Here is a 25084-nt window from a genome sequence, read left to right on the forward strand (position 1 = left end):
CTTCAACAAGTTCTCATATCGGTTCCTTTTTGTGTCCTCCAATGAGTTCACAAGCTTAAGCCCGAACATGCTAATTTTTTAACAAGCTAAGCTAGAGCTATTTAAATAAATTTATTATAATTATCTTAAAATTAACTTAAGACCTACTAAGAATCGATAATTATGTCGGCTCGAGAAGTAATCACTAGCAAATAACATTTTCATTATCTGCCACGTTAATAGCCTCAAAACGGAGTCGTACAAACGGTTCTTTTATAGCGACGCCGCTTCAACGCGTGGTTTATTTAGTACCGAGGGAAGCAGAACAATAAACGTGGCTCGATCGCATCCGTTCTTTTCTCTGAATCCTTGGATGGCTTCCCCATCAGAAGATCCCGCCTGAGGCGACCGGCGGCCCACCACCACCTTCACTTATAATTTTTATGAACCACTCACGACACGGTTCAATTCACTCGGAAATGGGCCCACCGCCACGCGGCACCATACTAACAATTCTGGCGATGGATTTCAAGTGATAAATACACTGAAAAGAAGAGTAATAAAATCAAATGAAAGAAAAACGGTTTCTATGGCTTTATTATTATTATTATTTATTAACCTAGCTGGAATGGTAAAACAGTAATTTTCTTCCTATATGAAGACCCTCGCCGTTCATGTAATTCTCGCACGGTTTCATATATCTCTCGTCTTTTTAAACCCTAATCTATCGTCCGTTAGGTTTACGCCCTGCGCCGCTGTAGTTTCTGCCGGCGTTTAGTACTTTTAATTTCATCCGCCTTTTTCTTCTCGTCCCCTTCTCAGATCTATCGAGGCCGGTAAATTCTTTTGCATCGCCGTAGATTTCTTTTTCTTTCTCTTAGCCACTTAGAATTTATTGCTTCTTTTTTATTCTGAAGGGCCGGCGTGGGGATATCCGGTTTATTTAAGAGAGGTCTAAGCTTTTTCTCTCTTGATTCTTCCCCCTTCTGCTACTTTTGGGGGGGTGGCCGGGGCTCCGGCCTCGGCGGCTTACAAAGCCCCCTTCACTACACCAAGATCTGATAATCCTTGTATATATATATTTTTCATTTTTTTAATTTTTTTTACCCGGGAGAGATGCCGGCCTTGGCCTGCGTGGATGGTGCAGTTACTCATCCTGTTTACGGTTTTACGTGGGATGGCTCTCTTCACGTTCCGGGAGCATTTCCCGGTAGCATTACGGCGACGGCTACCATCCCCAACTCCCTCGAACGCCCTGTCACATGGTCCACCGACCATTCTGCCGCCCTCTACAAAATCGACGTCTGGGGCGCCCCTTACTTCACCGTCAATGACGCCGGCAATATGTCCGTACGTCCCTTCGGTTCTGCAACCCTACCTCACCAGGAGATTGATTTGATGAAGGTTGTTAAAAAAGCATCTGATCCGAAATCCTTGGGTGGCCTCGGCCTGCAGCTTCCTGTCATTGTGCGACTCCCCGACGTCCTCAAGAACCGCCTCGAATCCCTGCATTCCGCCTTCCACTTCGCCATTGAATCCAACGGCTACGATTCTCACTACCAGGGAGTCTACCCTGTCAAATGTAATCAGGACCGCTACATCGTTCAGGATATCGTGGAGTTCGGCTCTACTTTCCGTTTTGGTCTGGAGGCCGGTTCCAAAGCCGAGCTCCTTCTTTCCATGAGTTATCTTATCAGAGGCAGCCCAGATGCGCTTCTCATTTGCAACGGCTACAAGGATGAGGAGTACGTATCTCTTGCTCTCATGGGAAGGAGTCTTGCTATCAACACAGTGATCGTCCTTGAGCAGGAGGAAGAGCTTGACACGGTGGTGAAAACCAGCCGCAAGTTCGGCGTACGACCGGTTATCGGTCTCAGGGCAAAGCTCAGAACTAAACATTCCGGACACTTTGGCTCAACCTCCGGCGAGAATGGAAAATTTGGTCTGACTACCTCTCAGATCCTCTCTGTCGCAAGAAAACTTCAGAAGCTGGAGATGCTGGACTGCCTCCAACTCCTACATTTCCACATTGGCTCCCAGATTCCGTCCACCGCCTTGCTTGCTGATGGCGTTGGAGAGGCAGCTCAGATCTACTGTGAGCTCGCCAAGCTTGGTGCTGCAATGAATGTGATCGACATTGGGGGCGGCCTCGGCATCGACTATGATGGATCCCATTCCAGCTGCTCGGACATGTCCGTGGGCTATGGGCTGGACGAGTACGCCTCCACCGTGGTTCGTGCTATCCAGTATGCCTGCAACCAGAAGCAAGTGCGCCATCCTGTTATCTGTAGCGAGAGCGGCCGTGCTCTCGTCTCCCACCACTCCGTCCTGATTTTCGAAGCGGTTTCCACCAGCGCTGTTGTTCCAGAATCTATCAAACAGAACCTTGCCTACCTTCTCGACGCCCTCGAAGACGAAGCCCGGGTAGACCACCGCAATCTAATGGCCTCCGCTGTGCTGGGGGAGTACGAAACGTACATAATTTACGCAGACCAGCTGAAGCGGCGATGCGTGGAACAGTTCAAGGACGGGATGCTCGGCCTCGAACACCTCGCGGCAGTGGACCTACTATGCGATCTGGTTGCCAGGGAGATTGGCGCCTCGGATCCTGTGCGTACTTACCACGTGAACCTCTCGATCTTTTCATCAATTCCGGATTTCTGGGCGATTGGGCAACTCTTCCCAATAGTCCCAATCCACCGCCTTGACCAGCGGCCAGTCGTGAATGGCGTGCTCTCTGACCTCACCTGCGATAGCGACGGGAAGGTAAACAAATTCATCGGCGGCAGTGGGAGTCTCCCCTTGCACGAAATTCCTGTCGCCGGCAGCGGGGGATACTACCTTGGCATGTTTCTTGGCGGGGCTTACCAGGAGGCGCTCGGTGGACTGCACAACCTATTCGGAGGGCCAAGCGTTGTGCGCGTGTCGCAGAGCAATGGGCCCCATTGCTTCGCGGTGACGCAGGCGGTGCCGGGCTCCTCCTGCGCCGACGTCCTTCGAGCGATGCAGCACCAGCCTGAGCTCATGTTCGAGGCGCTCAAGCGCCGCGCCGAGGAATACGCTCGTGGCGACGGGGACGCCATCATGTGCAGTCTGGCGCGCGCTTTCCACTCCATGCCTTACCTTGTCTACGACGCCATGGACTCGGAGCACGATAGCGCTGCGTTGGCCGGCAGCTATGATGATGATGTGGAGTGGGAGTTCATGCGGTGCCTGAGCTTTTGAGTGGCTGATTGCTAAAGGAGGGGGAGATGGGAAGGTAAAGGCTGTCGTTAATTTGCCGTCCTGTTTTATTTTTCTTATGCAAATTATGTGTTTGCTATCGCCGTCGAAGTATTTTAGCCTTCAACTTTGTTTCACGTTATCTTGGAAAATTCGAGAGTCGTTGCTTATATATTTGTAGTTTGAAGAGATAGCAGGGATCTCTTCTGAGTTATCTTTTTCTTCTGTTATAAATCATGGTGGATCCTGTAGGACCGCCTTTGTAATTTGCTAAACGTTGTTTTTTTTTGGATTTTTTCGCGTGGTGGTTCTTCTGTGTGCTCTGACAAAATTTTGATAATGGGAATATCCCCCACTTGTTTCCAAAATGAATTCATTAATTTTCTACAACGGGAAATAGATGGTTGGGGAGGATGGGCTTGGATTTTTTGTAGATTACGATTCATTGGCTCCAAACGTTGGATCGGTGCATCATAAATTAATAATATTATTTTTGAATATTCAATCGATAAAGTCTTAAAATGAATTTGTAAATACAATCAATAAGAAATTAAGAATAAATGTTATCTTAAATTATAAATATCAATTCGAATTCTTCTTGCAGCACGTCCATTAGTGTCTTTTTAATTTAATTTTAGATCAATTAAGATAAATTCATACACACAGGTAATAGCTCAAGATGAGTTGTGTAGTCTATTAGTGTTTAAAAAAGGCTTGCATAACTCCTGGGTCCGAAAGCAATAATCTTGTTCTATTAATAGATTTCATTTATTTTATGGCCATATGAAATTACAACCTCGAGATACTTGTCAAATCACTTGATGGGTGCCACAAGATGAAATAATATGTTTTCGATGGATTTGAAACAGGTTTAATGCATGCATCTGATTTGCAATGTATGCGCACTTTTGACCCCCTAGAACCTTTATTTGCAAGTGATCACTCGAAACAACAAACATTAACCTTTCCTCTCGGGCCAATGAAAGATTATTTGGCGTGGATGTTGAGTGTGTTTTTTGTAAAGAAATTATTTTAAAAGTTTATAATGTGTAATTTAGTGTGCTTTTGCTGCTATTTTGATCTGTTTTTATTGTGTTTTTGTTGTCTTTTGTCGCTCTTTTTTAAGGTGCTTTTATTGACCTTTTATTGCGCTTTTATTTTTGCTGCCTTTTGTTGCTCTCTTGCTGGGTTTTTTGCTGTGCTTTGTGAGCAGCGAAAATGTCAAAATGAAAAATAAAATAATCTAAAAAAATGAAATTCAATTAAATCTCCACGTCTACTACACTGTCAAAATTTAATTGGAGTCCGGACTCTCCACCAAATAATTTACCCATCTACACGTTTTTTTTCCAAACTTTACTCTCATTTCGGGAAGATTTTAGGTGAACTGACGCTTTTCTTTTTTTTTTTTTTTTTGGGACATTTAGGCCATTTTAAGGCAAATTCACACACACAATGCATACACATAGACTCGAACCCTGGACTTCTTAGTTGGAAGCCTAAGCTCTCAACCAATAGGCCAAGGAGAGTTGTGTACGCTTTTCTTTTCATCTCTTTTTTTTTTTTTGACATTTAGGCCAATTAAGGCAAACTCACACACACCACGCATACACAAAGACTCGAACCCAGGACCTCTTAGTTGAAGCATAAGCTCTCAACCAACAGGCCAAGATGAGTTGTGTCTTTTCTTTTCATCTCATTCTGCATTTTTGGATGAGCTACATAATTATCAGCGAAGTAGGTTGCGCTTCACAACATAAAATATATGCAATACATTTACGGCTTTGCTTAAATGGCCTTTCACCCAAATTACTAGAATTAAGGATGATATTTTGCTGATTTGGATTATTTGATTTACTAATTAGCTAAATTGATTTAATTTAATTGTTAAATTGAGAAAATCAATTCAATCTATTGATTTTGATAGTTAAATTTAGAAAATCGAATTGATCAAATTATTTTTGAATTTAATGAAAGTGAATCGAAATTTAGTTTTTAACAATGATGCTAAATATGTTTAGCTAAAGTAATATATTAAAAAAACAAAAAGTTTTTGTTAAAATTCATAATTTGGCATATGGAGTAAATAATATACAAGTGAATTTTATGTTATTTTTTTAATTATATGGCTTTATGAATTTAGTATTTAAAGAAAGAAAGATAATTCATTTAAGCTTGCTTACTTTTATTAAAATTTAGGGGATTTACCCACATAGCATTCTAAACTTGCATATTTATGCATCTAACCCCAAAAACTCATCCCACACCTAAAACCTACCTATTCCATCATATCACCACTTCGTTTCATCTCCATGAGGCGCGTGTGATAGCTCCCATCCGCACCTCCTTGTTCGTCTACCACGTGTCATTCTTCTACTACTTCTTCGTCTTCTAATGTGTGAGAACACCCGTTCGACCTTATTTCTCATGCCCTAAATCCCATCTTAGTATTGTTGCTCATTCTTCTTTATTCTGCTGCTCGATATACTGGGCTTGAGAAATAGGGTTAGACGAGCGTTCTCAGACATCAGAAGATAGAGAAGTAGCAAACGAAGGAGGCGCAGTTCGTGGCTGCTTTAGAGCTCTCATGTGCACATAGAGATGGAACATAGTGATAGAAATAAGGGAATATGCATGTTTGAGGTTTGGGACGAGTATTTTAAGACTTTTGGGTGTTAGATATATAAATATTTAAGTTTCGAGTGCTATATAGATAAATCCCTCTAAAATTTAAATCAATAATTATAAAAAATAAAAGAAAATTAAAATTACAATTAACAAACAAATTGATATTTTAACAATTAAAACAATTCCAATCAATAAGATATATTTGGTTCAATTTTTTGATTTTATTCAAATGATGCACATCTCTAAACACAAATTAATTTTGTTACCAAATGTGTTAGGTATAACGAAGCAATTGACAATAAAAGGATGTATGCATGAACATGTTTGACTGATTGTGCGTCTATCAAACAAGACTTATGGGCAAAAGGTTTCACCCTGTGGTCATCTTAAAGCCTTATTTGATTTTTCCCTATATTGAATATAAATATAATATTATGTTAAAAATGGGTCCAAAAGATTTCTAATGAACCACCAAATACAAGGACAATGTCCACTCTTAAATATTGTGTGCTTATAGACCCACTCATTATTTGCAATCATATTTGTTGCGGGCTAGAATATACGCGGCGATAGAGTTTACAAATTCACGTTTGAGCGTTGCACGAATATTCAGCACACAAACAGAAAAGAAAATGAACACCAGGATTTTTACGTGGAAAACCCGAAAGAGTGAAAAAACCACGGGGCCACGCCCAGCTGAAAAGTTCCACTAGTGTTTTGTAAATTACAAGAAGATGATTCGCCCCACTAGTCAGGACGATCATATTACGATCCGTTTCTTCTAATTTGAAGCAAAATTACAAAGTTCTGCAGAATTCAGGCGTCTTCCAAAAATTTGACAGAGTTCCGGCGTATTCAGGCGGCGGAAAGAACTCCGGCGGTGGTCGAGGAGGAGATGATTCTCCTTTTCCTCTTCTTCTCTTCTCTTCTTCTCTCTCTTCTCCCTTGAGTCCTCTTGTGAAGAATGAGGGCTCTATTTATAGTTTTTCTGGAGTGGCATGGCTTGTAAATAGGTGTGAGATCAGGGGCGAATAGGGAGTGGTTGAATGGACGATTGATGTTGATCCTTCGATCGTGCACCATTCGTTGGACATTTGAAGGCCTTAGTGATGTTGGAATTCGGCGATCTCGGGTTCGTTGGATTCGTCTCGTCGAGCTACTCGATTCGAGTATAAGTTCGTTAAAATTGGAGACCGTTTGGTAACTCAAATTGTGGTATGAGCTTTTCAACAGCACTTCGGGCGCTTGATTTGGGCTCATTTGGGCTCAGATTGAGTTGAATTTGGTATCTTTGGGTTCGTATTTCCGAGACGCTCAGTTTGACTGTAAGTTCGCTAAAATCGGAGTTCAGGTGCTTCCAAATTTAATTTTTGAACTTTTCAACTTGATTTTTGCGCCGAGATTCGTGCCCGATCAAGATAATTTCGTTATGACGTATCAATATTATTATTAAAATTAACCCTCATTAATGCGTAGTCTTATTGACTATCATATCCAACTATTTGATTTAAGTGTTTAAATGATCTAAACTAAACGTATTCCGATTTCATTATTATGTGAATCATCATTAGATTACTCTGTTGAATAAATAATTTTCTGATGTGATTTATGGAATAAATAGGGGCAAAATTTAATCATAATATAATCTACAAACTCATTGTTTTTAATACAAAATCTTTACTTTTGATTTAGTTGTGACTATTCATATTATGTGAATAATTTGTACTTGAAGTTTTATTTAGGTTTTAATAAATCAGACAATAAATCCTAATAATTAGGTTTAATTATTATTACTTTTTTTTATTTTTTAAAATAATAGCTCATTCATGAATAAATTTGTATGGTTTATTAATTCTCTTTTTTTATAAATATAATCATAATACGACACTTCAAATTTTCGCTTATAATAAAACAGGAAAAGGAACAAAAGCGGATAGACCTATCGACAGGACAACATAAATTTTCAAAAAAGATAATTTTTTTTTTCATTAAAGAGGGCATCTTAACGAAAATTACAAATTTGTAGGCCGGCTCATGCATTAATGGAATCCCATGTACAAAATGCAGAGTGGAACTTTTAGGCACGCCTGAAGCCGTGACGGTGAGGTTGAGAAGCCGAGAGAGAGAGAGAGAGAGAGAGAGAGAGAGTGAGAATGGCAGCCGGAGCGATTACGCTGAGTAGTGGCTACAAGATGCCGGTGATCGGGCTGGGGGTTTGGAGGATGGAGGGTCAATCTATCAGAAATCTTCTCTTTTCCGCCATAAAGATCGGCTATCGCCAATTCGACTGCGCAGGTCTGCACGCACTTCATTTCCCGTGTTTCCTTTGTGTATCGATTCACTTGCAACCAGACTTTTTTTTTCCTTAAAACAACTAAAATAGTATTTAGGAGCGAACTTTCCTGTCTAATAGAATTGAATAGGCAAAAATGCTTGGGTTTCTTCATGATGGCTGCTTGTTACTGTTTGAATACTCAATATGCTACATACTTTTTATGGCTAATCTCGCAGGGCTAATTATTTTGCATTCCATAAGATTATTTCATTAAATTTATGGTCTGCTCATCCACTGCAAACTCTTAAAGGGCTAGGTCTTATTTTGCTCAACTAATTATGGAGCCTGTGTTCTAATGTGGTCTCTTTAGCTGGTCAGGGCTAAATCTGCCTTTATGAATGTTTAGTCAAATTTCATACAATTTGAGTTTTTTTAAGCATGATTCTCGATCGACATCTGATTTTCGTTGGTCTGAATTTCAATGTTAAACTTCTACTTAAGGCGACCACTAAATTATATTTATGTAAATTTTGTGTGTTCTTTTAATTTTCGTTAAAAAGATTTAGGAAAGCTCTGACCCTAAGATGTCCCACATCACAAAGCGTCCAATCCAATTCACCTATTGTCTTGAGTCCATATAGTCACACTTAGAACTCTCGTATCAAATGGGATTTGATATGTTCCTTTCACTGAGGTGATTATATTGATTGTGTTGGTGTCATCATATTATGGTTATGTCATACGCTTCAGTGATTTGATTGTAGTTACTAATTGTGATACCTAGCCAACCTCTCAGCATTTATTGTGCAAGCCCACGATGAATGGTTAGCACTGTTACAAAAGGTAAAGGAATTATATAGAGAGTAAATAATTATATATGAATCAACTTAAAGGTACCTTAAGTTAGGATTCTTGTTGCATTTGACTCTCTCTCTCTCTCTCTCTCTCTCTCTCTCTCTCCCTCTCTCTCTCTCTCTATGATTTCAGCCCAAAATAGGCGGGAACAACATCCATCCTTTCAATTTTGGTCCCCTCCTACAGGATTGGACCAACTCCCCTTGTTTAGGCTTCTTCTCATGTAAATAGTAGTTGGTTGCTATTTATACTGATATTTATTACTGAAAATAATATTGTTATATTTACAATTGTTAGTCAACAATCTTCTTTCTATAATATCCTCTTTGGTATGCTGGAACGACAACAAAGTTGTTGTTTTCCTCCTAACATTAGGTCTTAGGACTCCTTCTGAAGCCTCTAGCGACAATGTAGAAGTGTTCGTGTTGCTAGGATTGAAGATAGGTAATGACAATTGCTGGTTGGTTGTAGAAGGTAGAGAGAGCAGCAACATGATGGTTGGTTGGAGGGTTTGCACTATTGGTATTGATGATTGGAGGTTCTCGGTGGAGATAACAAGGGATAAGAGGAAAAGAGGGGAAATTTTTTGAGAATACATTGATTTTTTTTAATCAAGGCCTGTTTATAGAAAAAAAAGTACAAAAAAATTGATTCTTTCTATACCTAAATTATTTCTAGAATTAAAAGAAATGCTATCTTCAATGATCATATAGCATCAAATAAAAATCAAATATAACCGTTTTATTCTAACCAATCTAACTCACCAGCCCTCTTATTGTCCTTAAGATCTTGAATCAATGGGTGAACTCTTAGTGGGTTGATTTTTTCTCATATGATATCTAATTGAGAATCCAATCATTCTTGTGCTTCTTATGATATCTTCTTTAATATCAGTAATGTAATCTAAGAATCACAACTCTCATTAACCTTTAGTAAGAAATTAGATGATTCAGAATCAACAAAGTTGATCTTTTGTCCCTTGAAGACTTGATTCCTAAACTATGAGAAAAGCTTCTTTTTATGGACTTTTTTGAAGTTAATGGTTAGATTAACTATTCTCTTCATGATATGATCCCCAGAATATTGGTCCTCATTTAAAACGATTTTTTCCTATGAAATTAAAGCTCTAGATGAGGAGCTTTTATTCCGTACGGACACAGGACGGGAGAACCGTCCGGTTAAGCACTGGGTGCCCAGTGGTACCGAGTGCGGGTACCGAGCTGGGTATCCACCAATGAGGTGGCGTGGCGCATTTTTATTGGTCTCCGGATGCCCTCCGCACTCCGCGCATAATAATAAATCCTAGGTGAGGGAAAGTTACATACTCAACGTCCTTTGTGTACTATTTGGTTTTGCTTGGTCACTGAACTTTCTTGTTAATGCAAAATGCTTCCATTGGTCTATGTTTGGTGGTGGTAGGCTTCTACTCTAAAGATAATTTTGATCTCTAAAGGTACTTTCTAGGATTTCTTCTAACTTGTCATCAAGCATGGAATGTTCAAAGAGCTTCAAATTCATCACATATACTATCAGATACATCTCCATGTATGACAATAGCTCCAATTGACACACATTATCTTCATCTTCTTGAGGATTTTAGAAGGCTTAACCTGAGTAGTTTAGCTTCTTACTTTTTCTTTAATGCATTGCTCCAACGTAATCAAGCAAGACCATGAACTTGGAAATTAGCCTTTGTCATGATGACAATCATGCCTCTGTGTGTATTTATGTTGGATCCTTACAATTGCTTCTTCACTAATTTATGAAATTATCAATCTTGCAGATGTCCTCTAGAAATCTCTAAGCTCTTTCTTGGTCAATCAGGATAATGGAGAAGTGAATTTAAAGATGTGAATATAATTTTTCTTCATCAATTACAAGTTATTATGTACCCCCTTTATCTAAACCTGATAAATTTATTATTTTCCATCATCTACCTAACATCTACATATGATATCTACCTTCGTCCACTTGATAAATTCAAGCTTGCTATCTACCATCTTCAAGCATTATATGAAGAGAGGTCCACAGTATTGAAGCATCCCACGGCCATAAAAAAATATAAAAGATAGGGAGAGAGAGGAAAGTAGGGCTTAAGCTTTTAGTCATAGTATGGAGAAGTTATTACTGTGGATGAGAGAAGAGAGAAAGAAGCTCTTGTAGTTAAGAAGGGGGGGTGATAATAACATCAACAATAATACCTTCTTCACTACATTCAACCTTTATTTTTGCTGTAGGTGATTATGTTTTTTCTCAATTATTGGCCTTTTGAAATTCTACATTCTAGGTCCTTCATGCAAGGCCCACCGTCATTTTGTTGTATGTATTAAGGTTCGTTGGTTTGCTACCATGATACCATCTGAATTTTATATTATTAGAAGATTTCCGGTATTTAATTTGGTTACATATTTAAAGAACATTTTCACAATATAATTTTTTCCTAATTTGGTCTAGATGTATATCAAATCTGCATTCAACTGGATCTGAGGCTATCCAAATTAAAAGACAAAAAATTAGAAATATCATAATAGCAGTTGATCATTTTGAATAACATTAAATTGTTTAAGTAAGATGATGCCAAATCAAACACACTTTATCTGATGTATACAGTTATTGTATAAAGAAAATTCAGAATTTTAAGCGCTGTCTCTTTAGTTTTATTCTCTTCGGTTGTAATATGAATAAAATTTTTCTCCTTTTCCAGCTGATTACAAAAATGAATCTGAAGTTGGCCATGCACTCGCCGAGGCCTTGCAAACAGGTCTAGTAAAAAGGGAGGAGCTTTTCATCACTACGAAGGTTAGGTCATGATATTTACTTTCAAATAGATGTTCTCAAATATCATTCTTGGAAATTACCATTATCATAAGTGTAAGTTGGTTTGCGATGTAGCTTTGGAACTCAGATCACGGTCATGTGCTTGAGGCCTGCAAGGATAGTTTGAAAAAGCTTCAGCTTGAATATCTGGATCTTTATCTTGTGCACTTTCCTGTAGCTACAAGACACACTGGTGATTCCTGCCTTCTTTTTTTTAATGATTTGAATATTACAACCTATTTGATATTGCAATCAACAATTCTAAATCCAGGGGTTGGGACTACTGGAAGCGCTCTTGCTGAAGATGGGGTGCTAGACATTGACACATCCATATCTTTGGAGACTACCTGGCATGGAATGGAAGATCTTGTTTCAAAAGGATTGGTTCGTAGCATTGGAATCAGGTATCGTAGACTAAATTATGAAATACTAGACACGTTTATATGTTTTTTTTTTTTTTTTTGCATTTTGTGTATGCTTAGGATCCATTCCTTGGTTTGATATACTTTGCTCGAACTATGTTGATTGGGACTTCTAAACAGGCTTTCAGAATGTAGTGTGCTTCCCTAAAAAGTAAACGGGGAATATATTAGACAGCCTATTACAGGCTTGAAATATAACTATAACACATTATGAATGGTAAGGCTACTAATAATCAACTGTTGTGGTTTACTTGCTATGAAAGTATAAATGGTCAATGCTCTGATTTTGCTGTAAAATGTTTAGTTATTTCCTCAACCTCACTTTTATCCACATGTTGATTGTTTGATTCATGCACAAAATTTAGAACAAATTTTACGAATCAAAGAACCCATTATAGATTTTATTAAGCTTTACTTTGGCTTTTACTTAGGGACTATTTGGTTGCTCGAAAAAGGAATAGTGTAAAAGGAATGCAATGCAAAAGGAATACTTTGGTGTTGTTTGGATTAGTATAAAAGCAATGTATGACTTTACTTTTTTTTGTTTGAAGTAAAGTGAATGCAATTTAAAGTGTAAAAAGGTTGCGCTCAAGGTGGTTGTCGGTGGTAGGTGGTCAGTGTTCGGCGTTGGTGGGCAGAGGCGGCTGCCAGCGGCGGTGGGCGGTGGCAGAGGTGGTGGGCTGCTGGCGTAGGTGGCGGTGGGCGGTGGCGGCTAGTGGGCGGCCGATAGCTGGGTGGTGGTGGAGACGGTGGCCATCAATAGTGCTCAACCAAGGTTTGAATTGGTGTAAACAGTTCTTGTTCAAAAATAGGTGAAAATGGTTTACCTCGAAAATAAATTAAAATGGAATACACTGCATTCACTTTACTTACATTGGATTTGCTTTTCGTCCAACCAAACACCAAACTTCTCAAAACCCTTACATTTACTTTACTGTACTTTACACTCACTTTACTTCCAACAAAACATCCCCATAACTAAACTAGTGTTTGTGCATGCCTTGATTGGCCTCACAAATTAAGCATTGGCTAAAAAAAGTCAAATGAAGTTTGTGCAAAATATTTGGATAAATTTGAACCTTAATGTTCTTTTAAGTGGTTGACACAACCCTCAATAGGTTCATCTCAGACCTGTATAGACTAGTCTTGTCAAACAAAGCTTGTGCACACTTGATTCAAGCAAATCGGAGCCTAAACAAGCCAGAATTGGTTAAACCAACACGGGATTGGACAAACCTGGCCATGTTGCTTTACTTCTTCCTTGTGTGGAGACTAGGTCTGCTTAAGAATGGCAATGGTGAATGACACCAGTCACACCACTACCTTCAACTACCATGAAGTTAGTACCCAATTATCTCAAGTTGCTTGCAAGAAGCATTCGAGTTGCTTCAGATGTTTCCATATGCTTTCCTTTGTTCGTAGATATTAAAAAACTTTTGGATATATTCAAAATTACCATGGCCACCACGCTTCACATCATTGTACAAAGTTTCAGTCAAAATGCTTCTATTGGGATTTGCACGAGTTTTGTATATTCCCCTGTAGCAAAAGTGCACGTTTTAGTCACATAAGAAAGAAAATTCCAACCATCAGAAATTTCATCAGCGATCTAGGAAAATTTTTGAATCATTACCACCATTGGAACTGTGGTGTCGCCTTGAATCCTTGGTACCTTGACTCTCTGATTGATGACTTGCTGGAAACTTTGATGCGGTTAGATAGCATGAATGCTTGATTCTAGGTGCAGGTTGCTTGGGTAAAGATATCAAGGGTTTTTTTGAATTGATGAAAATATGTTTGTGATCATCTGATGGGGACATCAGATCGTCATGGAAAGTTTATCAGAGACGTGGCCGCCGATCTACAGTCACGATCGAGTCTTTATATTTCTAAGTCATTGGTGTATTTTATTATTCATGTATTTTGTTATTTGCTTAGGTGTGTTTTATTATTTCTCGTTGTACCCCTCTTATGAGAGTTGTCGTATGTAAGCCCAAAGGGCATTTGTGTCTTTTGTTTTGAGTCATTTGTATGAGGTTATTTAAAGCCACACTTTGTTCTATTTTGATTAATGAATGATTGAGTATTAAAAATTTCATCTTGCATGAGCATTGAGAGCTTGAGGGTTCTAATGGAGAGAGCTTCCTAGGAGAGGAAGGAGATTTGCGCAATACCCACTAACCTAGATAAGTCGGGTTCGTGGTTTCTTTCGTTTATCGTGTTTTCTCATCGTCCTTTGTTTCCATCTCCTCCTCCCCATCCTCGCTTAGCCGCCGGATTCTAGCCCACCAAAATCCCCTTCCCTTCCCCTTCACCCCACGGCCGAAATCCCATCCCGAAACCCATTGCCGCCGGCTACCACCACCTAGCCGCCGTTCCCCCTCTCCACTCCCTCCCCTATTGAGTTCCATTGCCTAATTTGGATGAACCTATTTTGGGACATATTTTAAAATTCAAACTCCTCTAGTTTGATTTTGAAATCTTTCCAAATCTACCCAAAATCTATTTTTGGAAAGTTACCTAAATTAAGCCTATTTGAATTTTAATTCAAATTGGATTTATTCAGTTCTTTCCTTATTTCTAAATCCAAAATTATGAAGCTCTTAAACTCTCTTCACTAAGGTCCATTGGACCATCATTGCCGCCGGCCCCTTGATGATGGGATTAGGAATTCTTTCCTACAACCCATCCCCTCTCTTTGGAAATATTTCCCTTCCCTCACCAGCCGAAAATTCCAAAGTTTAAACCTTTAATTATTTCCTAAAGCTGAGAAGTGAAATAAGGAAATAATTCCCAATTCTTCTCTACATCCCGCCGCCCCTCTGCGTTGAATTTCTCCTAAAATCTGTCCAGGTTATATTGTTATCATTGGAGAGATTTGGGATTTGCCACCTGTTGTTGACCAAACTTTCCCCAAGACCCCACCTTGGGTTGCTTCTCTCTCTCCCGCTGGAATACTTCAAGGGAATTAAAGCCTCAATACTTCTCCCTCTAATTCCACCTTGTTATTGTAAAATCTGAAACTTTCCTTCAGATTTTGGAGATAAAATCTGGAACTAATTTCAGATTTTGATCAAGAACCTTGAAAGTTTGTTTCCATCAACTTGCAAGAGAAACTTCTTTCTCTTTGCCATTGTTTACAAGGAGTATCAACGGCTAAGGAGATTTCACCATCACTACTCATAAATGGCGGATCCGGAGACTGGATACGGCATCACGTGGGACGAAGACGGCTTCACCGACATCCTACAATCCACCTTCTTCGACGTGAATCCGGAGATTGACCACACCGTTGAAAACTACGTGGAGCGCATCTTATTTGCTTTGACGGAAGCCATTGACGAACACTTCGAAGGCGCCGAGTGGAGGATCTCCACCTCTCCCTAACGAAGGTTCTCTTTTCCCTTGCGTCTTATTCCTTTTATTCTAAATTCTCGGTGGTTTGATTGCAGTCACAACGGGCTCTTCCAACTGCTCTTGCTTAAGCCTAGTAATCGTAGGATTTGAGCGCACTTTCAATGCATCATAATTCTCATTGTTAGATTAGGGATTATTTTGAAAACTACTACTTAGTGTTGTTTTATTTTTTTTATTTGTTTTGAAAGTTTCAAAACTCGTAGCATGTGATTTAGCCTAAGCAGATAACTCTTGTTTTGATTCTTCGTTTTAGAATTGCTATTAATTTTATTCTAGTATTATTCTAATCACGAGTTGTGCAATGTCTAAATGATTTCATAATCATTTCATCTACGTAGTCCTGCATCATCATCATTGTTCATTTTAAATAAACAATATTCATATTTCAGGCTATTTCTATATTGTTTCCTTCCAAGGTTATAAATAGGTCTTTAATCATGCTTTCTTCATGTTAGAAATAGGAATTCAGAATCCCCACGCTCATGTGAATTATTGCATGCTCCCTTTAGGTCTGCTATAAGACTAAATGTTGGATGTTCAAATTTCATCTAACCTCTCCCTATTAGATTGAGGAAACTCCTCATCCTCACCTTCAAAAATATAGTAGGATTAGTAGGTTGGAAGGCTAAATTCAACCTCAGATTTTTAGACCAATTGAGGAATCTTTAATCCTTGTTGGACTATTGAATAAACCCTTTCATATCTGGTAGAGAGGTAAATGCCTATTTGGTTAAATTTAATTAAGGAGTCTTGGGCTAATCAAGGAATCTCAAATCGTTAACTATTGAATTCTCCCATTAGATCTTACAGAGGATCAACTGGTCTTCGGGGAGGGGAGCCAATTTAGTCTTGTCATCTCAATAGGCCACAAAATCACCGCTACTTCTAAGCCCAATGTTTAAAGCCACTTGTAGGACCTTATATATTTTGCTACCTATAAGCTTGGCTTATATAACTGCTTACAAGAGCAGCTTTAATCTTTCATCTTTAAGCCTGACCTCACTTGCTTTCAAGTTATGTTCTAGAACTTCGGAAGCTTGCTACCGTCTCTCTCTCTCAAAACCACAAGAGCACCTCCCCTCTTTAGTTATTGTTGATCAAAATGAACCGAACCCATTTGATCTAATGCAACTGGTAGGCTCTTCAATCCAGAGTGCATGCTAAGCCTCATAGCCAACTGAATTTTATTTTCAAACTAATTAGCTCTTTAGGAAAAATTAAGGTTTAAAATTATGCAATTGAGTATTGAAGCGTTTTTCATTCGTGAGGCGAGGCATAAGTGTCATAATAAAAAAAATTGCGTAAATAAAGATGAAGGTTAAAAATATTTTTTTTGTATAATAGCCAAATAATATGTTAAAAGGTGATATATTAACTTTCTATTGAATTATGAAGTAACAAATTGACATTCATATAAAATAAAAAATTGCACTAGACTTAAAATGACAAGTGATAAATTGCATTCCTAATATTACAAGAGTAAAACTATATTAAATATATGAATTGTATAAAAGTATCATATAACATCAAGTTCAACTCTATTTTTTTTTTCTCAGTTCCGTACTTATTCACATTTAATCCCTAAAGAAAGCTGAAATTGATGAGGACATCGACAGACGCTACCGACATGTTTATCGCCGGCGAAATCGCAGATCGACGGCCACGATTCAGCGCCTCTACTTTTGATTTCGATGTCATGATGTATTATTTAGTATTTGCAGTTTTTTCATTTTTACCCCCGTGGGGAGTTGCTTTGTTATTGTAGCCTAGAGGGCAATTTCGTACTTTCTTTTTTTTGAGTTGAGGCCTATATATAGTGGTCTCATGTGTTGTATGATGGTTAATGAATATTTGAATAAAAATTTGCTATTTGTCTTCTTCTTCTTGCATGAGAGCTAGGGAAGGGAGAGAGCTCAGGAGGAGCAACCGCAAGGCCCACCAATAGTTGGATAAGTCCGCGGCTCATGGTTAAGTTCGTGGCCATCCTAATTGTGTTTCCATCATCTTCATCCAACTCCAAATTCCCCCTCCGTTCAGCCAAAATCCGAGGCCCAACATCATCCCTCGCCAAATCCAAGGGGCCAAGCCGCCGGCCTTCCTCTGGGCCGCCGACCACATCCCTCCACCACCTCCTCCCAAGCTCCACCGCCGGCCACCTCTCTCATCATTTACCTTTCTTTTCAAATTTCGAAAATTCAAATTTGAATGAGCTCCAAAATTTTCATAATTGCCAAAGTCCAAATAAGGAAATTATTGAATTGAATCCAATTCCAATTTCATGACATGATGAGTTACTAATTCTAATCCTAGGTGGCATCCTCCTAATTGGAAATTGCTTTATTCTCAATAATCTCCCTCCTCTCCTCTCTACATGCCGCCGGCCTCGTCAAGAGGGAAATCCATTTAATGCTAGTTTAATGCCATCAATGCCTTGATCCAAAATTCAAATTTCAAAATAACTCCCCTTAATTTCATTTATGATCTGAAATCAATTTCAGATTATGAAATAAAACTCCCTCCCCTTCTAGAACCCGCCGGCCCCCTCTCATTGGTTCTCCCCCATTAACTCCCCAATTAAGGCTTTAATTCCAATTGATTTGAAATTCAAATTTCAAGTCAATTCCCTCCTAAATTACTCAAAACTGAAATTAAATTTCAAATTTGATTAATCTCTCCCATAATTTCCTAAACCTATTTTCTCCAAACCCTAGCTCTCCCCCTTGCACCCGCCGGCTTCACCCTCTCCCCTTGAGAATCACCCTCTCCCCTTGAGAATCCCGCCGGCCCCTTCCCTTTTCTCTCCTTCTCTCGTGCATTGAGAAGCCTAGAGACGAAGAGGACGACACCTCTCCTATTCTCTTCAATGTTGAATGGCGGATCCCGAGCTTGAATGGGGTCTTGTATTCAACGCCGACGGAAGCATCAACATCCTAAGATCTCCGTGCTTTGACGTGAGATTTGAACACGAAACTACTGTTGAAGAATATTTGGAGCGAGTCGTCCCGATTCTTGCAAGCATCATCGACCGACGATTTTCAAGCTACGATTGGAACCTCGTCGGCCACCCACTACGTCCATCTCCACCTGCTACCACTCCACCAACAAAGTTCTTCGGCGCCATCTTTGTTGTGGTAACATCTTTCATTATTTGGCTCACCTTTCTCCGCTAAAGCCTACAAGTAGTTGAGTGATAAGGCCTTGAGGTGAACCTCTCATTGTTAAGTGTGGGGTTATGTTATTTGTACTTTGCATTTAATATTACCTTGATTTTTGAAAGGATAGTCTTGGTTTTTCTCTATTGCTAATCTTTGACCTAAGCAAGTTAAATTTTTCAAATTCTTAACTCTCTTGCATGATTGAAATAAATTTATAAGGGCAAACTTAAAACAATTTTCTTTCTCATTTCTAAACGTAACTCCTAGCAGTTTCACATCAGAAATAGTTGGTAATAACTCAGAAATCATCTGTATTGATATATGAAGCTTTTGCGCATTGTCGGATGTTGTGGGTATAGTGTAAAAACTGGTAAATAAGTGACTTTTGGCAAGGACTCTACTTGATGCATTTTTTATCTTGGTCAAGCCAACAGTTGGATCATTAACCCCCGATATTTCTTGTATATGTCAACTAGTTGGCTCATTGGCATGCTGTCTTTTGATTTGCTAACTGTGCTACTCATGATTCTATGAAAATTGTTCTCTTAATGAAGATTTGGATGCAAGAAGTCCAATGCCTGATCTTTGATCTATATGCCCAACATAATTACAGTGACTAACCATAGATCTTTTAAGGCAAGTTAGTTGATTCCATGTGAAACCTGTCTTTTGAACTTCCTTCTTATGCTAATCTCCCTTTTATTTTAAAATTTGGTAGATATTTTAGTAGAATTTTCTAGAGTTGTTTTATATGCTGAAATGAATAAAATATCATAAATCAGTAGAAAATGCAACACTTTGTATTGATTTATTTATAGACTATTTGGAGTTCAAGTTGTTACTTGCTAAAAAAATTACATATAGTATGTATTTCATATCTTAACTTTGTATAAATATCCAACGCAAACTGATAAAAATTATGAGACACTAGAATTTACATGAGAAAATCAAGAATAGGAAAAATCATAGGCTTGGCCTAGTTGAATGAATCCACTAAATAATAAAAAAATGAGATTATATATAGTTGGTAACATATGAATGATTCTCATTATAGGAATTGCAAAAAATGGATATCCAGAAGCGGACACTTAAAGCCCAATAATATGATTAGCTGGTTATAGTCAAAAAACATTAGTCGGATGACAGAAGCCTGACAATTTTAGCAAAGATTGTTGTAAATGGTGATCAACAATGATCGATGGAAAATGCTATAAAGTTGTTTAACTCTCTCAACTCTCAAACCTCATCTCAGGTTGAAAATGAGGCTCTATTTATAGCTTTTTAAGAGGGGCGTGTTGGCAGATTTGACAAAAAATCCTAAACACTATTGAACGGCTCATATTGATCATCTTAATCATAGATCATTCATTTAATATTTTGAGCGTCTTAATGATGTTCGAGTAAAATGATCTTAGACTCATTGGATTCATCTCGTTGAGCTGCTTTATTTGGCTATAAGTACGTAAAACTTGGAGATTGTTTGGTCTCTCAATTAATATTCAAAAGTTTTCAAATATACTTGAAATGCTTAATTTGTGTTTATTAGGATCATATTGGATTATTTATGGTGTTAATGGTTTTATCTCATTGAGGTGTTCAGTTTGATTATAAATTTGTTGAAATTAAAGTTTGGGTGGTGCTGAATTTAATTTTGAAAATTTTCAATTCAAATATTCATCGAGATATGTGCTGATCAAGTGAATTTTTTGGGGACTTATTAAAAGTAATGAAATATAAGAAAACAAGCACGCAATTTCTTGGTGTGCTTTGAAGTGTATTCACTTTCCAGGGAGCCTGCTTGGTAGAAAAGCTTTCCTTTACTTGGTATTCTTGCTTGATGCTTGTCCCAGCCAATATCATCCCTACCAAAACGTGCAAGCCCTCAGTTTGTTCCACGTGGAGTCTCAGATCCTTCACGCAATCACGAGACACACCCCACAGCTGTACAAGGGACCTTTTAGTCTCTTATTGGTGGGATGATGTGGCTGAGAGAGCACTGCTTCTTAAAGTCTCAATGTGCAGCGGAAATTGCGTTCAAGTTGACCATATTTGCTTCAAAATATTCCTAGCATTTTTTTTTAGGCAATAAAAATTTTATAATATTCTTGAACCATTTCCCTGTTACTGTATATCTAAACTTTGTCTAATTTCTTGTATCATGTGGAGATAAATGTGAAAGGAAAGAGTGGGTGGACATCAAGAAATGAAATCATACTTCTACTAGGATTGTAAGATTAAAAAAACTAGTTAACTTTTTTTTTTTTTTAATTTTATTTTTTATAATATTGGATTATATATGACTTATGTTGTTGGGAATAGGCAAATTTGACTCATAAGTAAAAAAGATTTTTTAAAAAAGATCAATGCATAGAAACAAATAAGAATTTTATATTTGTTCATTCAGATGATTTCTATATCTTGTTGTTGCTATATATTTCTCTAAAATCTTATATTGGAGAACATATAATCCTAATTTCTCTTGCACAACGTAGCCTCTCTATTTATAAAGAAAAACCTATGGCAACCTAAAATTACAAAAAAAATCAAAATGCCTTTTCGAAAAAATTATAAATATTGAATATCTTTCGGGACCTCCACTTCCAAACCCTAGGAAGAGGGCTCATCATCCCTCTTCTAACCACCGTGGAAACCTTACTATAAAAGTTGTTCTGCAATTAAGGTTTCGTTTGGGATGACTTTTTTATTGTTTTCTAAAGCAGCTTTCTAGTAAAAAATTTCTTGAACCTAAATCTAAGCAATTTGTTTTCTTCTTAAGGCCTTAATTAACTTTGACAACTGCACATCTATTAACTACCTTATATCTATGATTTCATCTGTTTACCTGACATAAGTCTCTTATTCTGCTGCAGCAACTATGACATCTTTCTCACAAGGGACTGTCTTGCTTACTCCAAAATAAAGCCTGCAGTCAACCAGATAGAGACACATCCTTATTTCCAACGTGATTCTCTTGTTAAATTCTGTCAGAAGCATGGGATTTGTGTCACAGCACACACTCCCTTAGGCGGTGCTGCTGCCAATACTGAGTTGTTTGGCAGTCTTTCATGCTTAGATGATCCTATCATTCAGGTTAACATCTACTTTAACAAAATGAAGGCTTCATTTTGGGACGGCTTTCTTACTGCTTTTTAAAGCAGCTTTTTAATACAACAAATAAATAAGAAAGCTGTCCCAAACAAAGCCGAAATCACACACGCATATGTATATATGTGGATGCATTTAGTTCTTGATCTATTTTCTTGCGACTTAGCAGGAGCTGGCTAAGAAGTATAACAAGACTGTAGCTCAGTTTATACTTCGCTGGGGAATTCAAAGGAACACGGTAGTTATCCCAAAGTCCTCAAAGTTGGAGAGACTGCAGGAGAATTTCCAAGTTTTTGACTTTACTATATCAGATGAGGACATGGATAAAATTAAGTCTATTGATAGGAATTACCGTACCAATCAGCCTGCCAAGTTCTGGGGTATAAATCTTTTTGCCTAGGTGACACTATTGGGAAGCTTCTTCCGAAATATTGGGAAAGATTTTTATGCCTACGTGGCATTGACTTGAGAAGATGGCAAAAACATTTTATCTTTGATCTTGTTAATAAAAAACTGGCGATTTTACAGCGTTCAGTTGTTTTGGTAAAGTGTATGGAATCAACTTTTTGGTTCATATTTGACATTAAACTGTTACTTCCTTATATGCTTTTCACCTCCTTTGTTTTTAGCTTCCATATTATTTTTTCTCCTTTTTTTTTTTTACATTTCATATTACTCTTAGAGAAATGATAGGAAACGAGCATATTAGTGAAAAGGCTGGAGTACCTCCGGTGGAAGATAAGATTAGAGTTGTCTTAGTTTGTTTGGACATATAAAACGGAGGCCTTCTAATGACCTAGTTAGGAGAGTAGATCCATTAGATTTAATTTATGTTAAAAAATATAGAGATAGACCTAAAAAGATTTGGTTAGAAAATATTAGAAATAAATTTTATTTATTAGATTTAAATGAGAATTTGATCGTTAATAGGACACAATGGAAAAAAAGGTTTCAGATATTCAATCTCATGTAGTGAAATAAAGGCTTGATGTTGATGTTGTTGTTTTCTAAATTTCACATTGTTATTTCTAATTTAGGAGAATTAAGCACATGCCATCAAAATTTAACAAAACAAAAATAATAAACTAGCAAATTCATATAGTTGTGAATGCTATGGTTAAACCGTTAGAAAATTAATTGAAGAAAGTGAAAAATATTGGTTGACTTTGTTGTGGATCTTGATACGTAGGAGAGAATTTATCAAATAGATGTAAGAGGGCATTAGTTTTATAAATAGTCAACGATTTGAGGGAAATGTAATTTACAGCCCAGGGTGAATGAGCCTAATTTGATCTAGATGTTATGGTTTTTTAATGGCTTCGTGTTCTAGTTAGTTCGTCAAATAAATCAAATTTCATGCTTAGATCTAATGAGCAAATTTGGCCAAAGTTAATTAAGGTGGGCCCAAAGTTAAGTGTGTTTAGTTAGGTTGGGCTAGATGAAGTCTGTAAGCCCTAAAGAGTTGCTTGGGCCCTATGCATTCGACATTGGGCTAGTGATCCTAGGCTCTTGGTATGTTGATTTGACTTATGGTGGTCCATAATGGCATGCTATAGCTTTAGCTTGACATAGCTAACCATAATGGAACTTGGGTCATTCAAGTTTGGATGTGAGTTGGTCATATGTGGACTTTCCTTAGGTTCACTATGTCACGGTATGTTTCATACAAGCATTATGGATCAAATTAGAAAAATCAAGATTAGATGACTACTAGAGTTTATTAGATCTATCTTAGTGTGATTATAAAATAATTTGAATAAGTTCTAATGAGAGTCATAGAGTGGCTAGTGTAGCTACATAGGTACTTAATTCCTAAAATTTCATGTAGTGTAGGTTCTAGTGCCATTCTAGGATTTTTAAGGATGAATATGGGTAATCTAGTGTTAGTCAACCTAGGCAAGTCACCTAAGTCTTCCTTGGATTTTGTATTGATTCATTATATCTCGGTATGTTTCATACAAGTATTATCGGTTCAATTAGAAAAATCAAGGTTAGATGAATCCCAAAGTTTACTAGATCTACCTTAGTGTGGTTATAGGATGATATGAATAAGTCATAATGAGAGTCACATGAACAAGTGAAAGTTCTAGTGCTAGTTGAAGGTTATAAGGATAAAGAGGGGTAATTTGGATTGACTTTGACTTATAAAGCTCAATGGCGGATTAGAAGCTAACATGTTCCAAAAAGAAGGTTAATAAGGGCAAGGTGTAAGACTTCTGTGGCGATTTCAATGCAATGAACTTTCTCCTAATAAAGTGATGATCATTGTGCTAAAAAGATTGAAGAAGAAACATGATGTTGATGAGGAGAAGTTTAGGTTTCCATTGAAGGATGAATGCTTGAACTTGACCTATGATTCGAAAGAGATGTTTCTTTTCTTTCAATATTCTAAAATGGTTTTGAAGATTCCCTTCAAATATGAGATCATGTTCATGTTGACATACCTCAACATAAGCCTTTCCCAATCATCCTTGAATGCATACTTAATCATGCAAGGAATGATTTAGTTATTTGACAATTATGAAATTATTAGTTAGTCAATAGATTATTTTACTTCTTGGGGTGAGATGCTTCTCGATCAATCCCGCACCTTGCTTAAGCAAGGTACAACTTTCATCTTCTAAAAAGCGTTAGAAGAATAAGTACATAAATTCCAATGCTAACAAGTTTGGAATTTCTCAATAACCCATGAGGTCTCTATCTTCAAGCAAATAAATATGAGCTCTCATAGCCAAAAGAAAATGAACGCAATTGGAGCACTCAAGCAAAAGTGATCATAATTCTAGTTGACACCAATAATCCATAACTTTGAATATAATGATTTAGAAATGTTAACCATGAGCTAATATGTCAAAAGAAAAACTATGAGGTGTGTAGATCCTACAGGAGGCTTATTGATAAAGTTTAGGTGGTGGTGTTAAGTCTTCTAAGGAAATGTTTATTGGCCTCAAGAAAGTGGTAAGGAGAACCTAAAATCACAAGTCAGAAGATGAGCCCTTATCAAGGGCGAATTAGTACGTCCGGTCACCGGACGTCCGGACACCCAATCCAGACGCGCCACGTCACCCAAATAAACTAGTTTCTGGTGTATTTTGGATTTTTGGTGACGTGGCGCGACTGGATTGATGTCCGAACGAATCCGGACACCATACGTAATAATTTTCCCTTATCAAAGGGTATTGTCAAGGGATCTTTAGTGAATTTTTTGA

At 37.8% G+C, this 25084-nt stretch overlaps 2 protein-coding genes across 2 annotated transcripts; both read left to right on the top strand.

The window, feature by feature from the left end:
- The first annotated feature begins 612 nt into the window (after positions 1-612).
- LOC110100580 (arginine decarboxylase-like) lies at positions 613-3493 on the top strand. The gene is made up of 2 exons (XM_020828148.2): positions 613-815; positions 897-3493. Exon 2 carries the CDS (start codon positions 1096-1098, stop codon positions 3202-3204), a length of 2109 nt encoding a protein of 702 aa, XP_020683807.1. The 5' UTR covers positions 613-815; positions 897-1095; the 3' UTR covers positions 3205-3493.
- Positions 3494-7842: 4349 nt separating this feature from the next.
- LOC110100570 (NADP-dependent D-sorbitol-6-phosphate dehydrogenase) lies at positions 7843-22486 on the top strand. The gene is made up of 6 exons (XM_020828137.2): positions 7843-8124; positions 11664-11758; positions 11852-11969; positions 12048-12180; positions 21641-21860; positions 22045-22486. Exons 1-6 carry the CDS (start codon positions 7983-7985, stop codon positions 22273-22275), a joined length of 939 nt encoding a protein of 312 aa, XP_020683796.1. The 5' UTR covers positions 7843-7982; the 3' UTR covers positions 22276-22486.
- Positions 22487-25084: the final 2598 nt, after the last annotated feature.

This window comes from Dendrobium catenatum, unplaced genomic scaffold (genome assembly GCF_001605985.2).
Source record: "Dendrobium catenatum unplaced genomic scaffold, ASM160598v2 fragScaff_scaffold_963, whole genome shotgun sequence".
Classification (NCBI taxonomy): Eukaryota; Viridiplantae; Streptophyta; class Magnoliopsida; order Asparagales; family Orchidaceae; genus Dendrobium; species Dendrobium catenatum.

Coding starts and splice junctions, on each gene's coding strand:
- LOC110100580 (XM_020828148.2), top strand. CDS start 1,096: ATGCCGGCCTTGGCCTGCGTGGATGGTGCAGTTACTCATCCTGTTTAC.
- LOC110100570 (XM_020828137.2), top strand. CDS start 7,983: ATGGCAGCCGGAGCGATTACGCTGAGTAGTGGCTACAAGATGCCGGTG. Junction 11,759..11,851: donor AGCTTTTCATCACTACGAAG/GTTAGGTCATGA, acceptor TTTGCGATGTAG/CTTTGGAACTCAGATCACGG. Junction 12,181..21,640: donor GTTCGTAGCATTGGAATCAG/GTATCGTAGACT, acceptor ATTCTGCTGCAG/CAACTATGACATCTTTCTCA.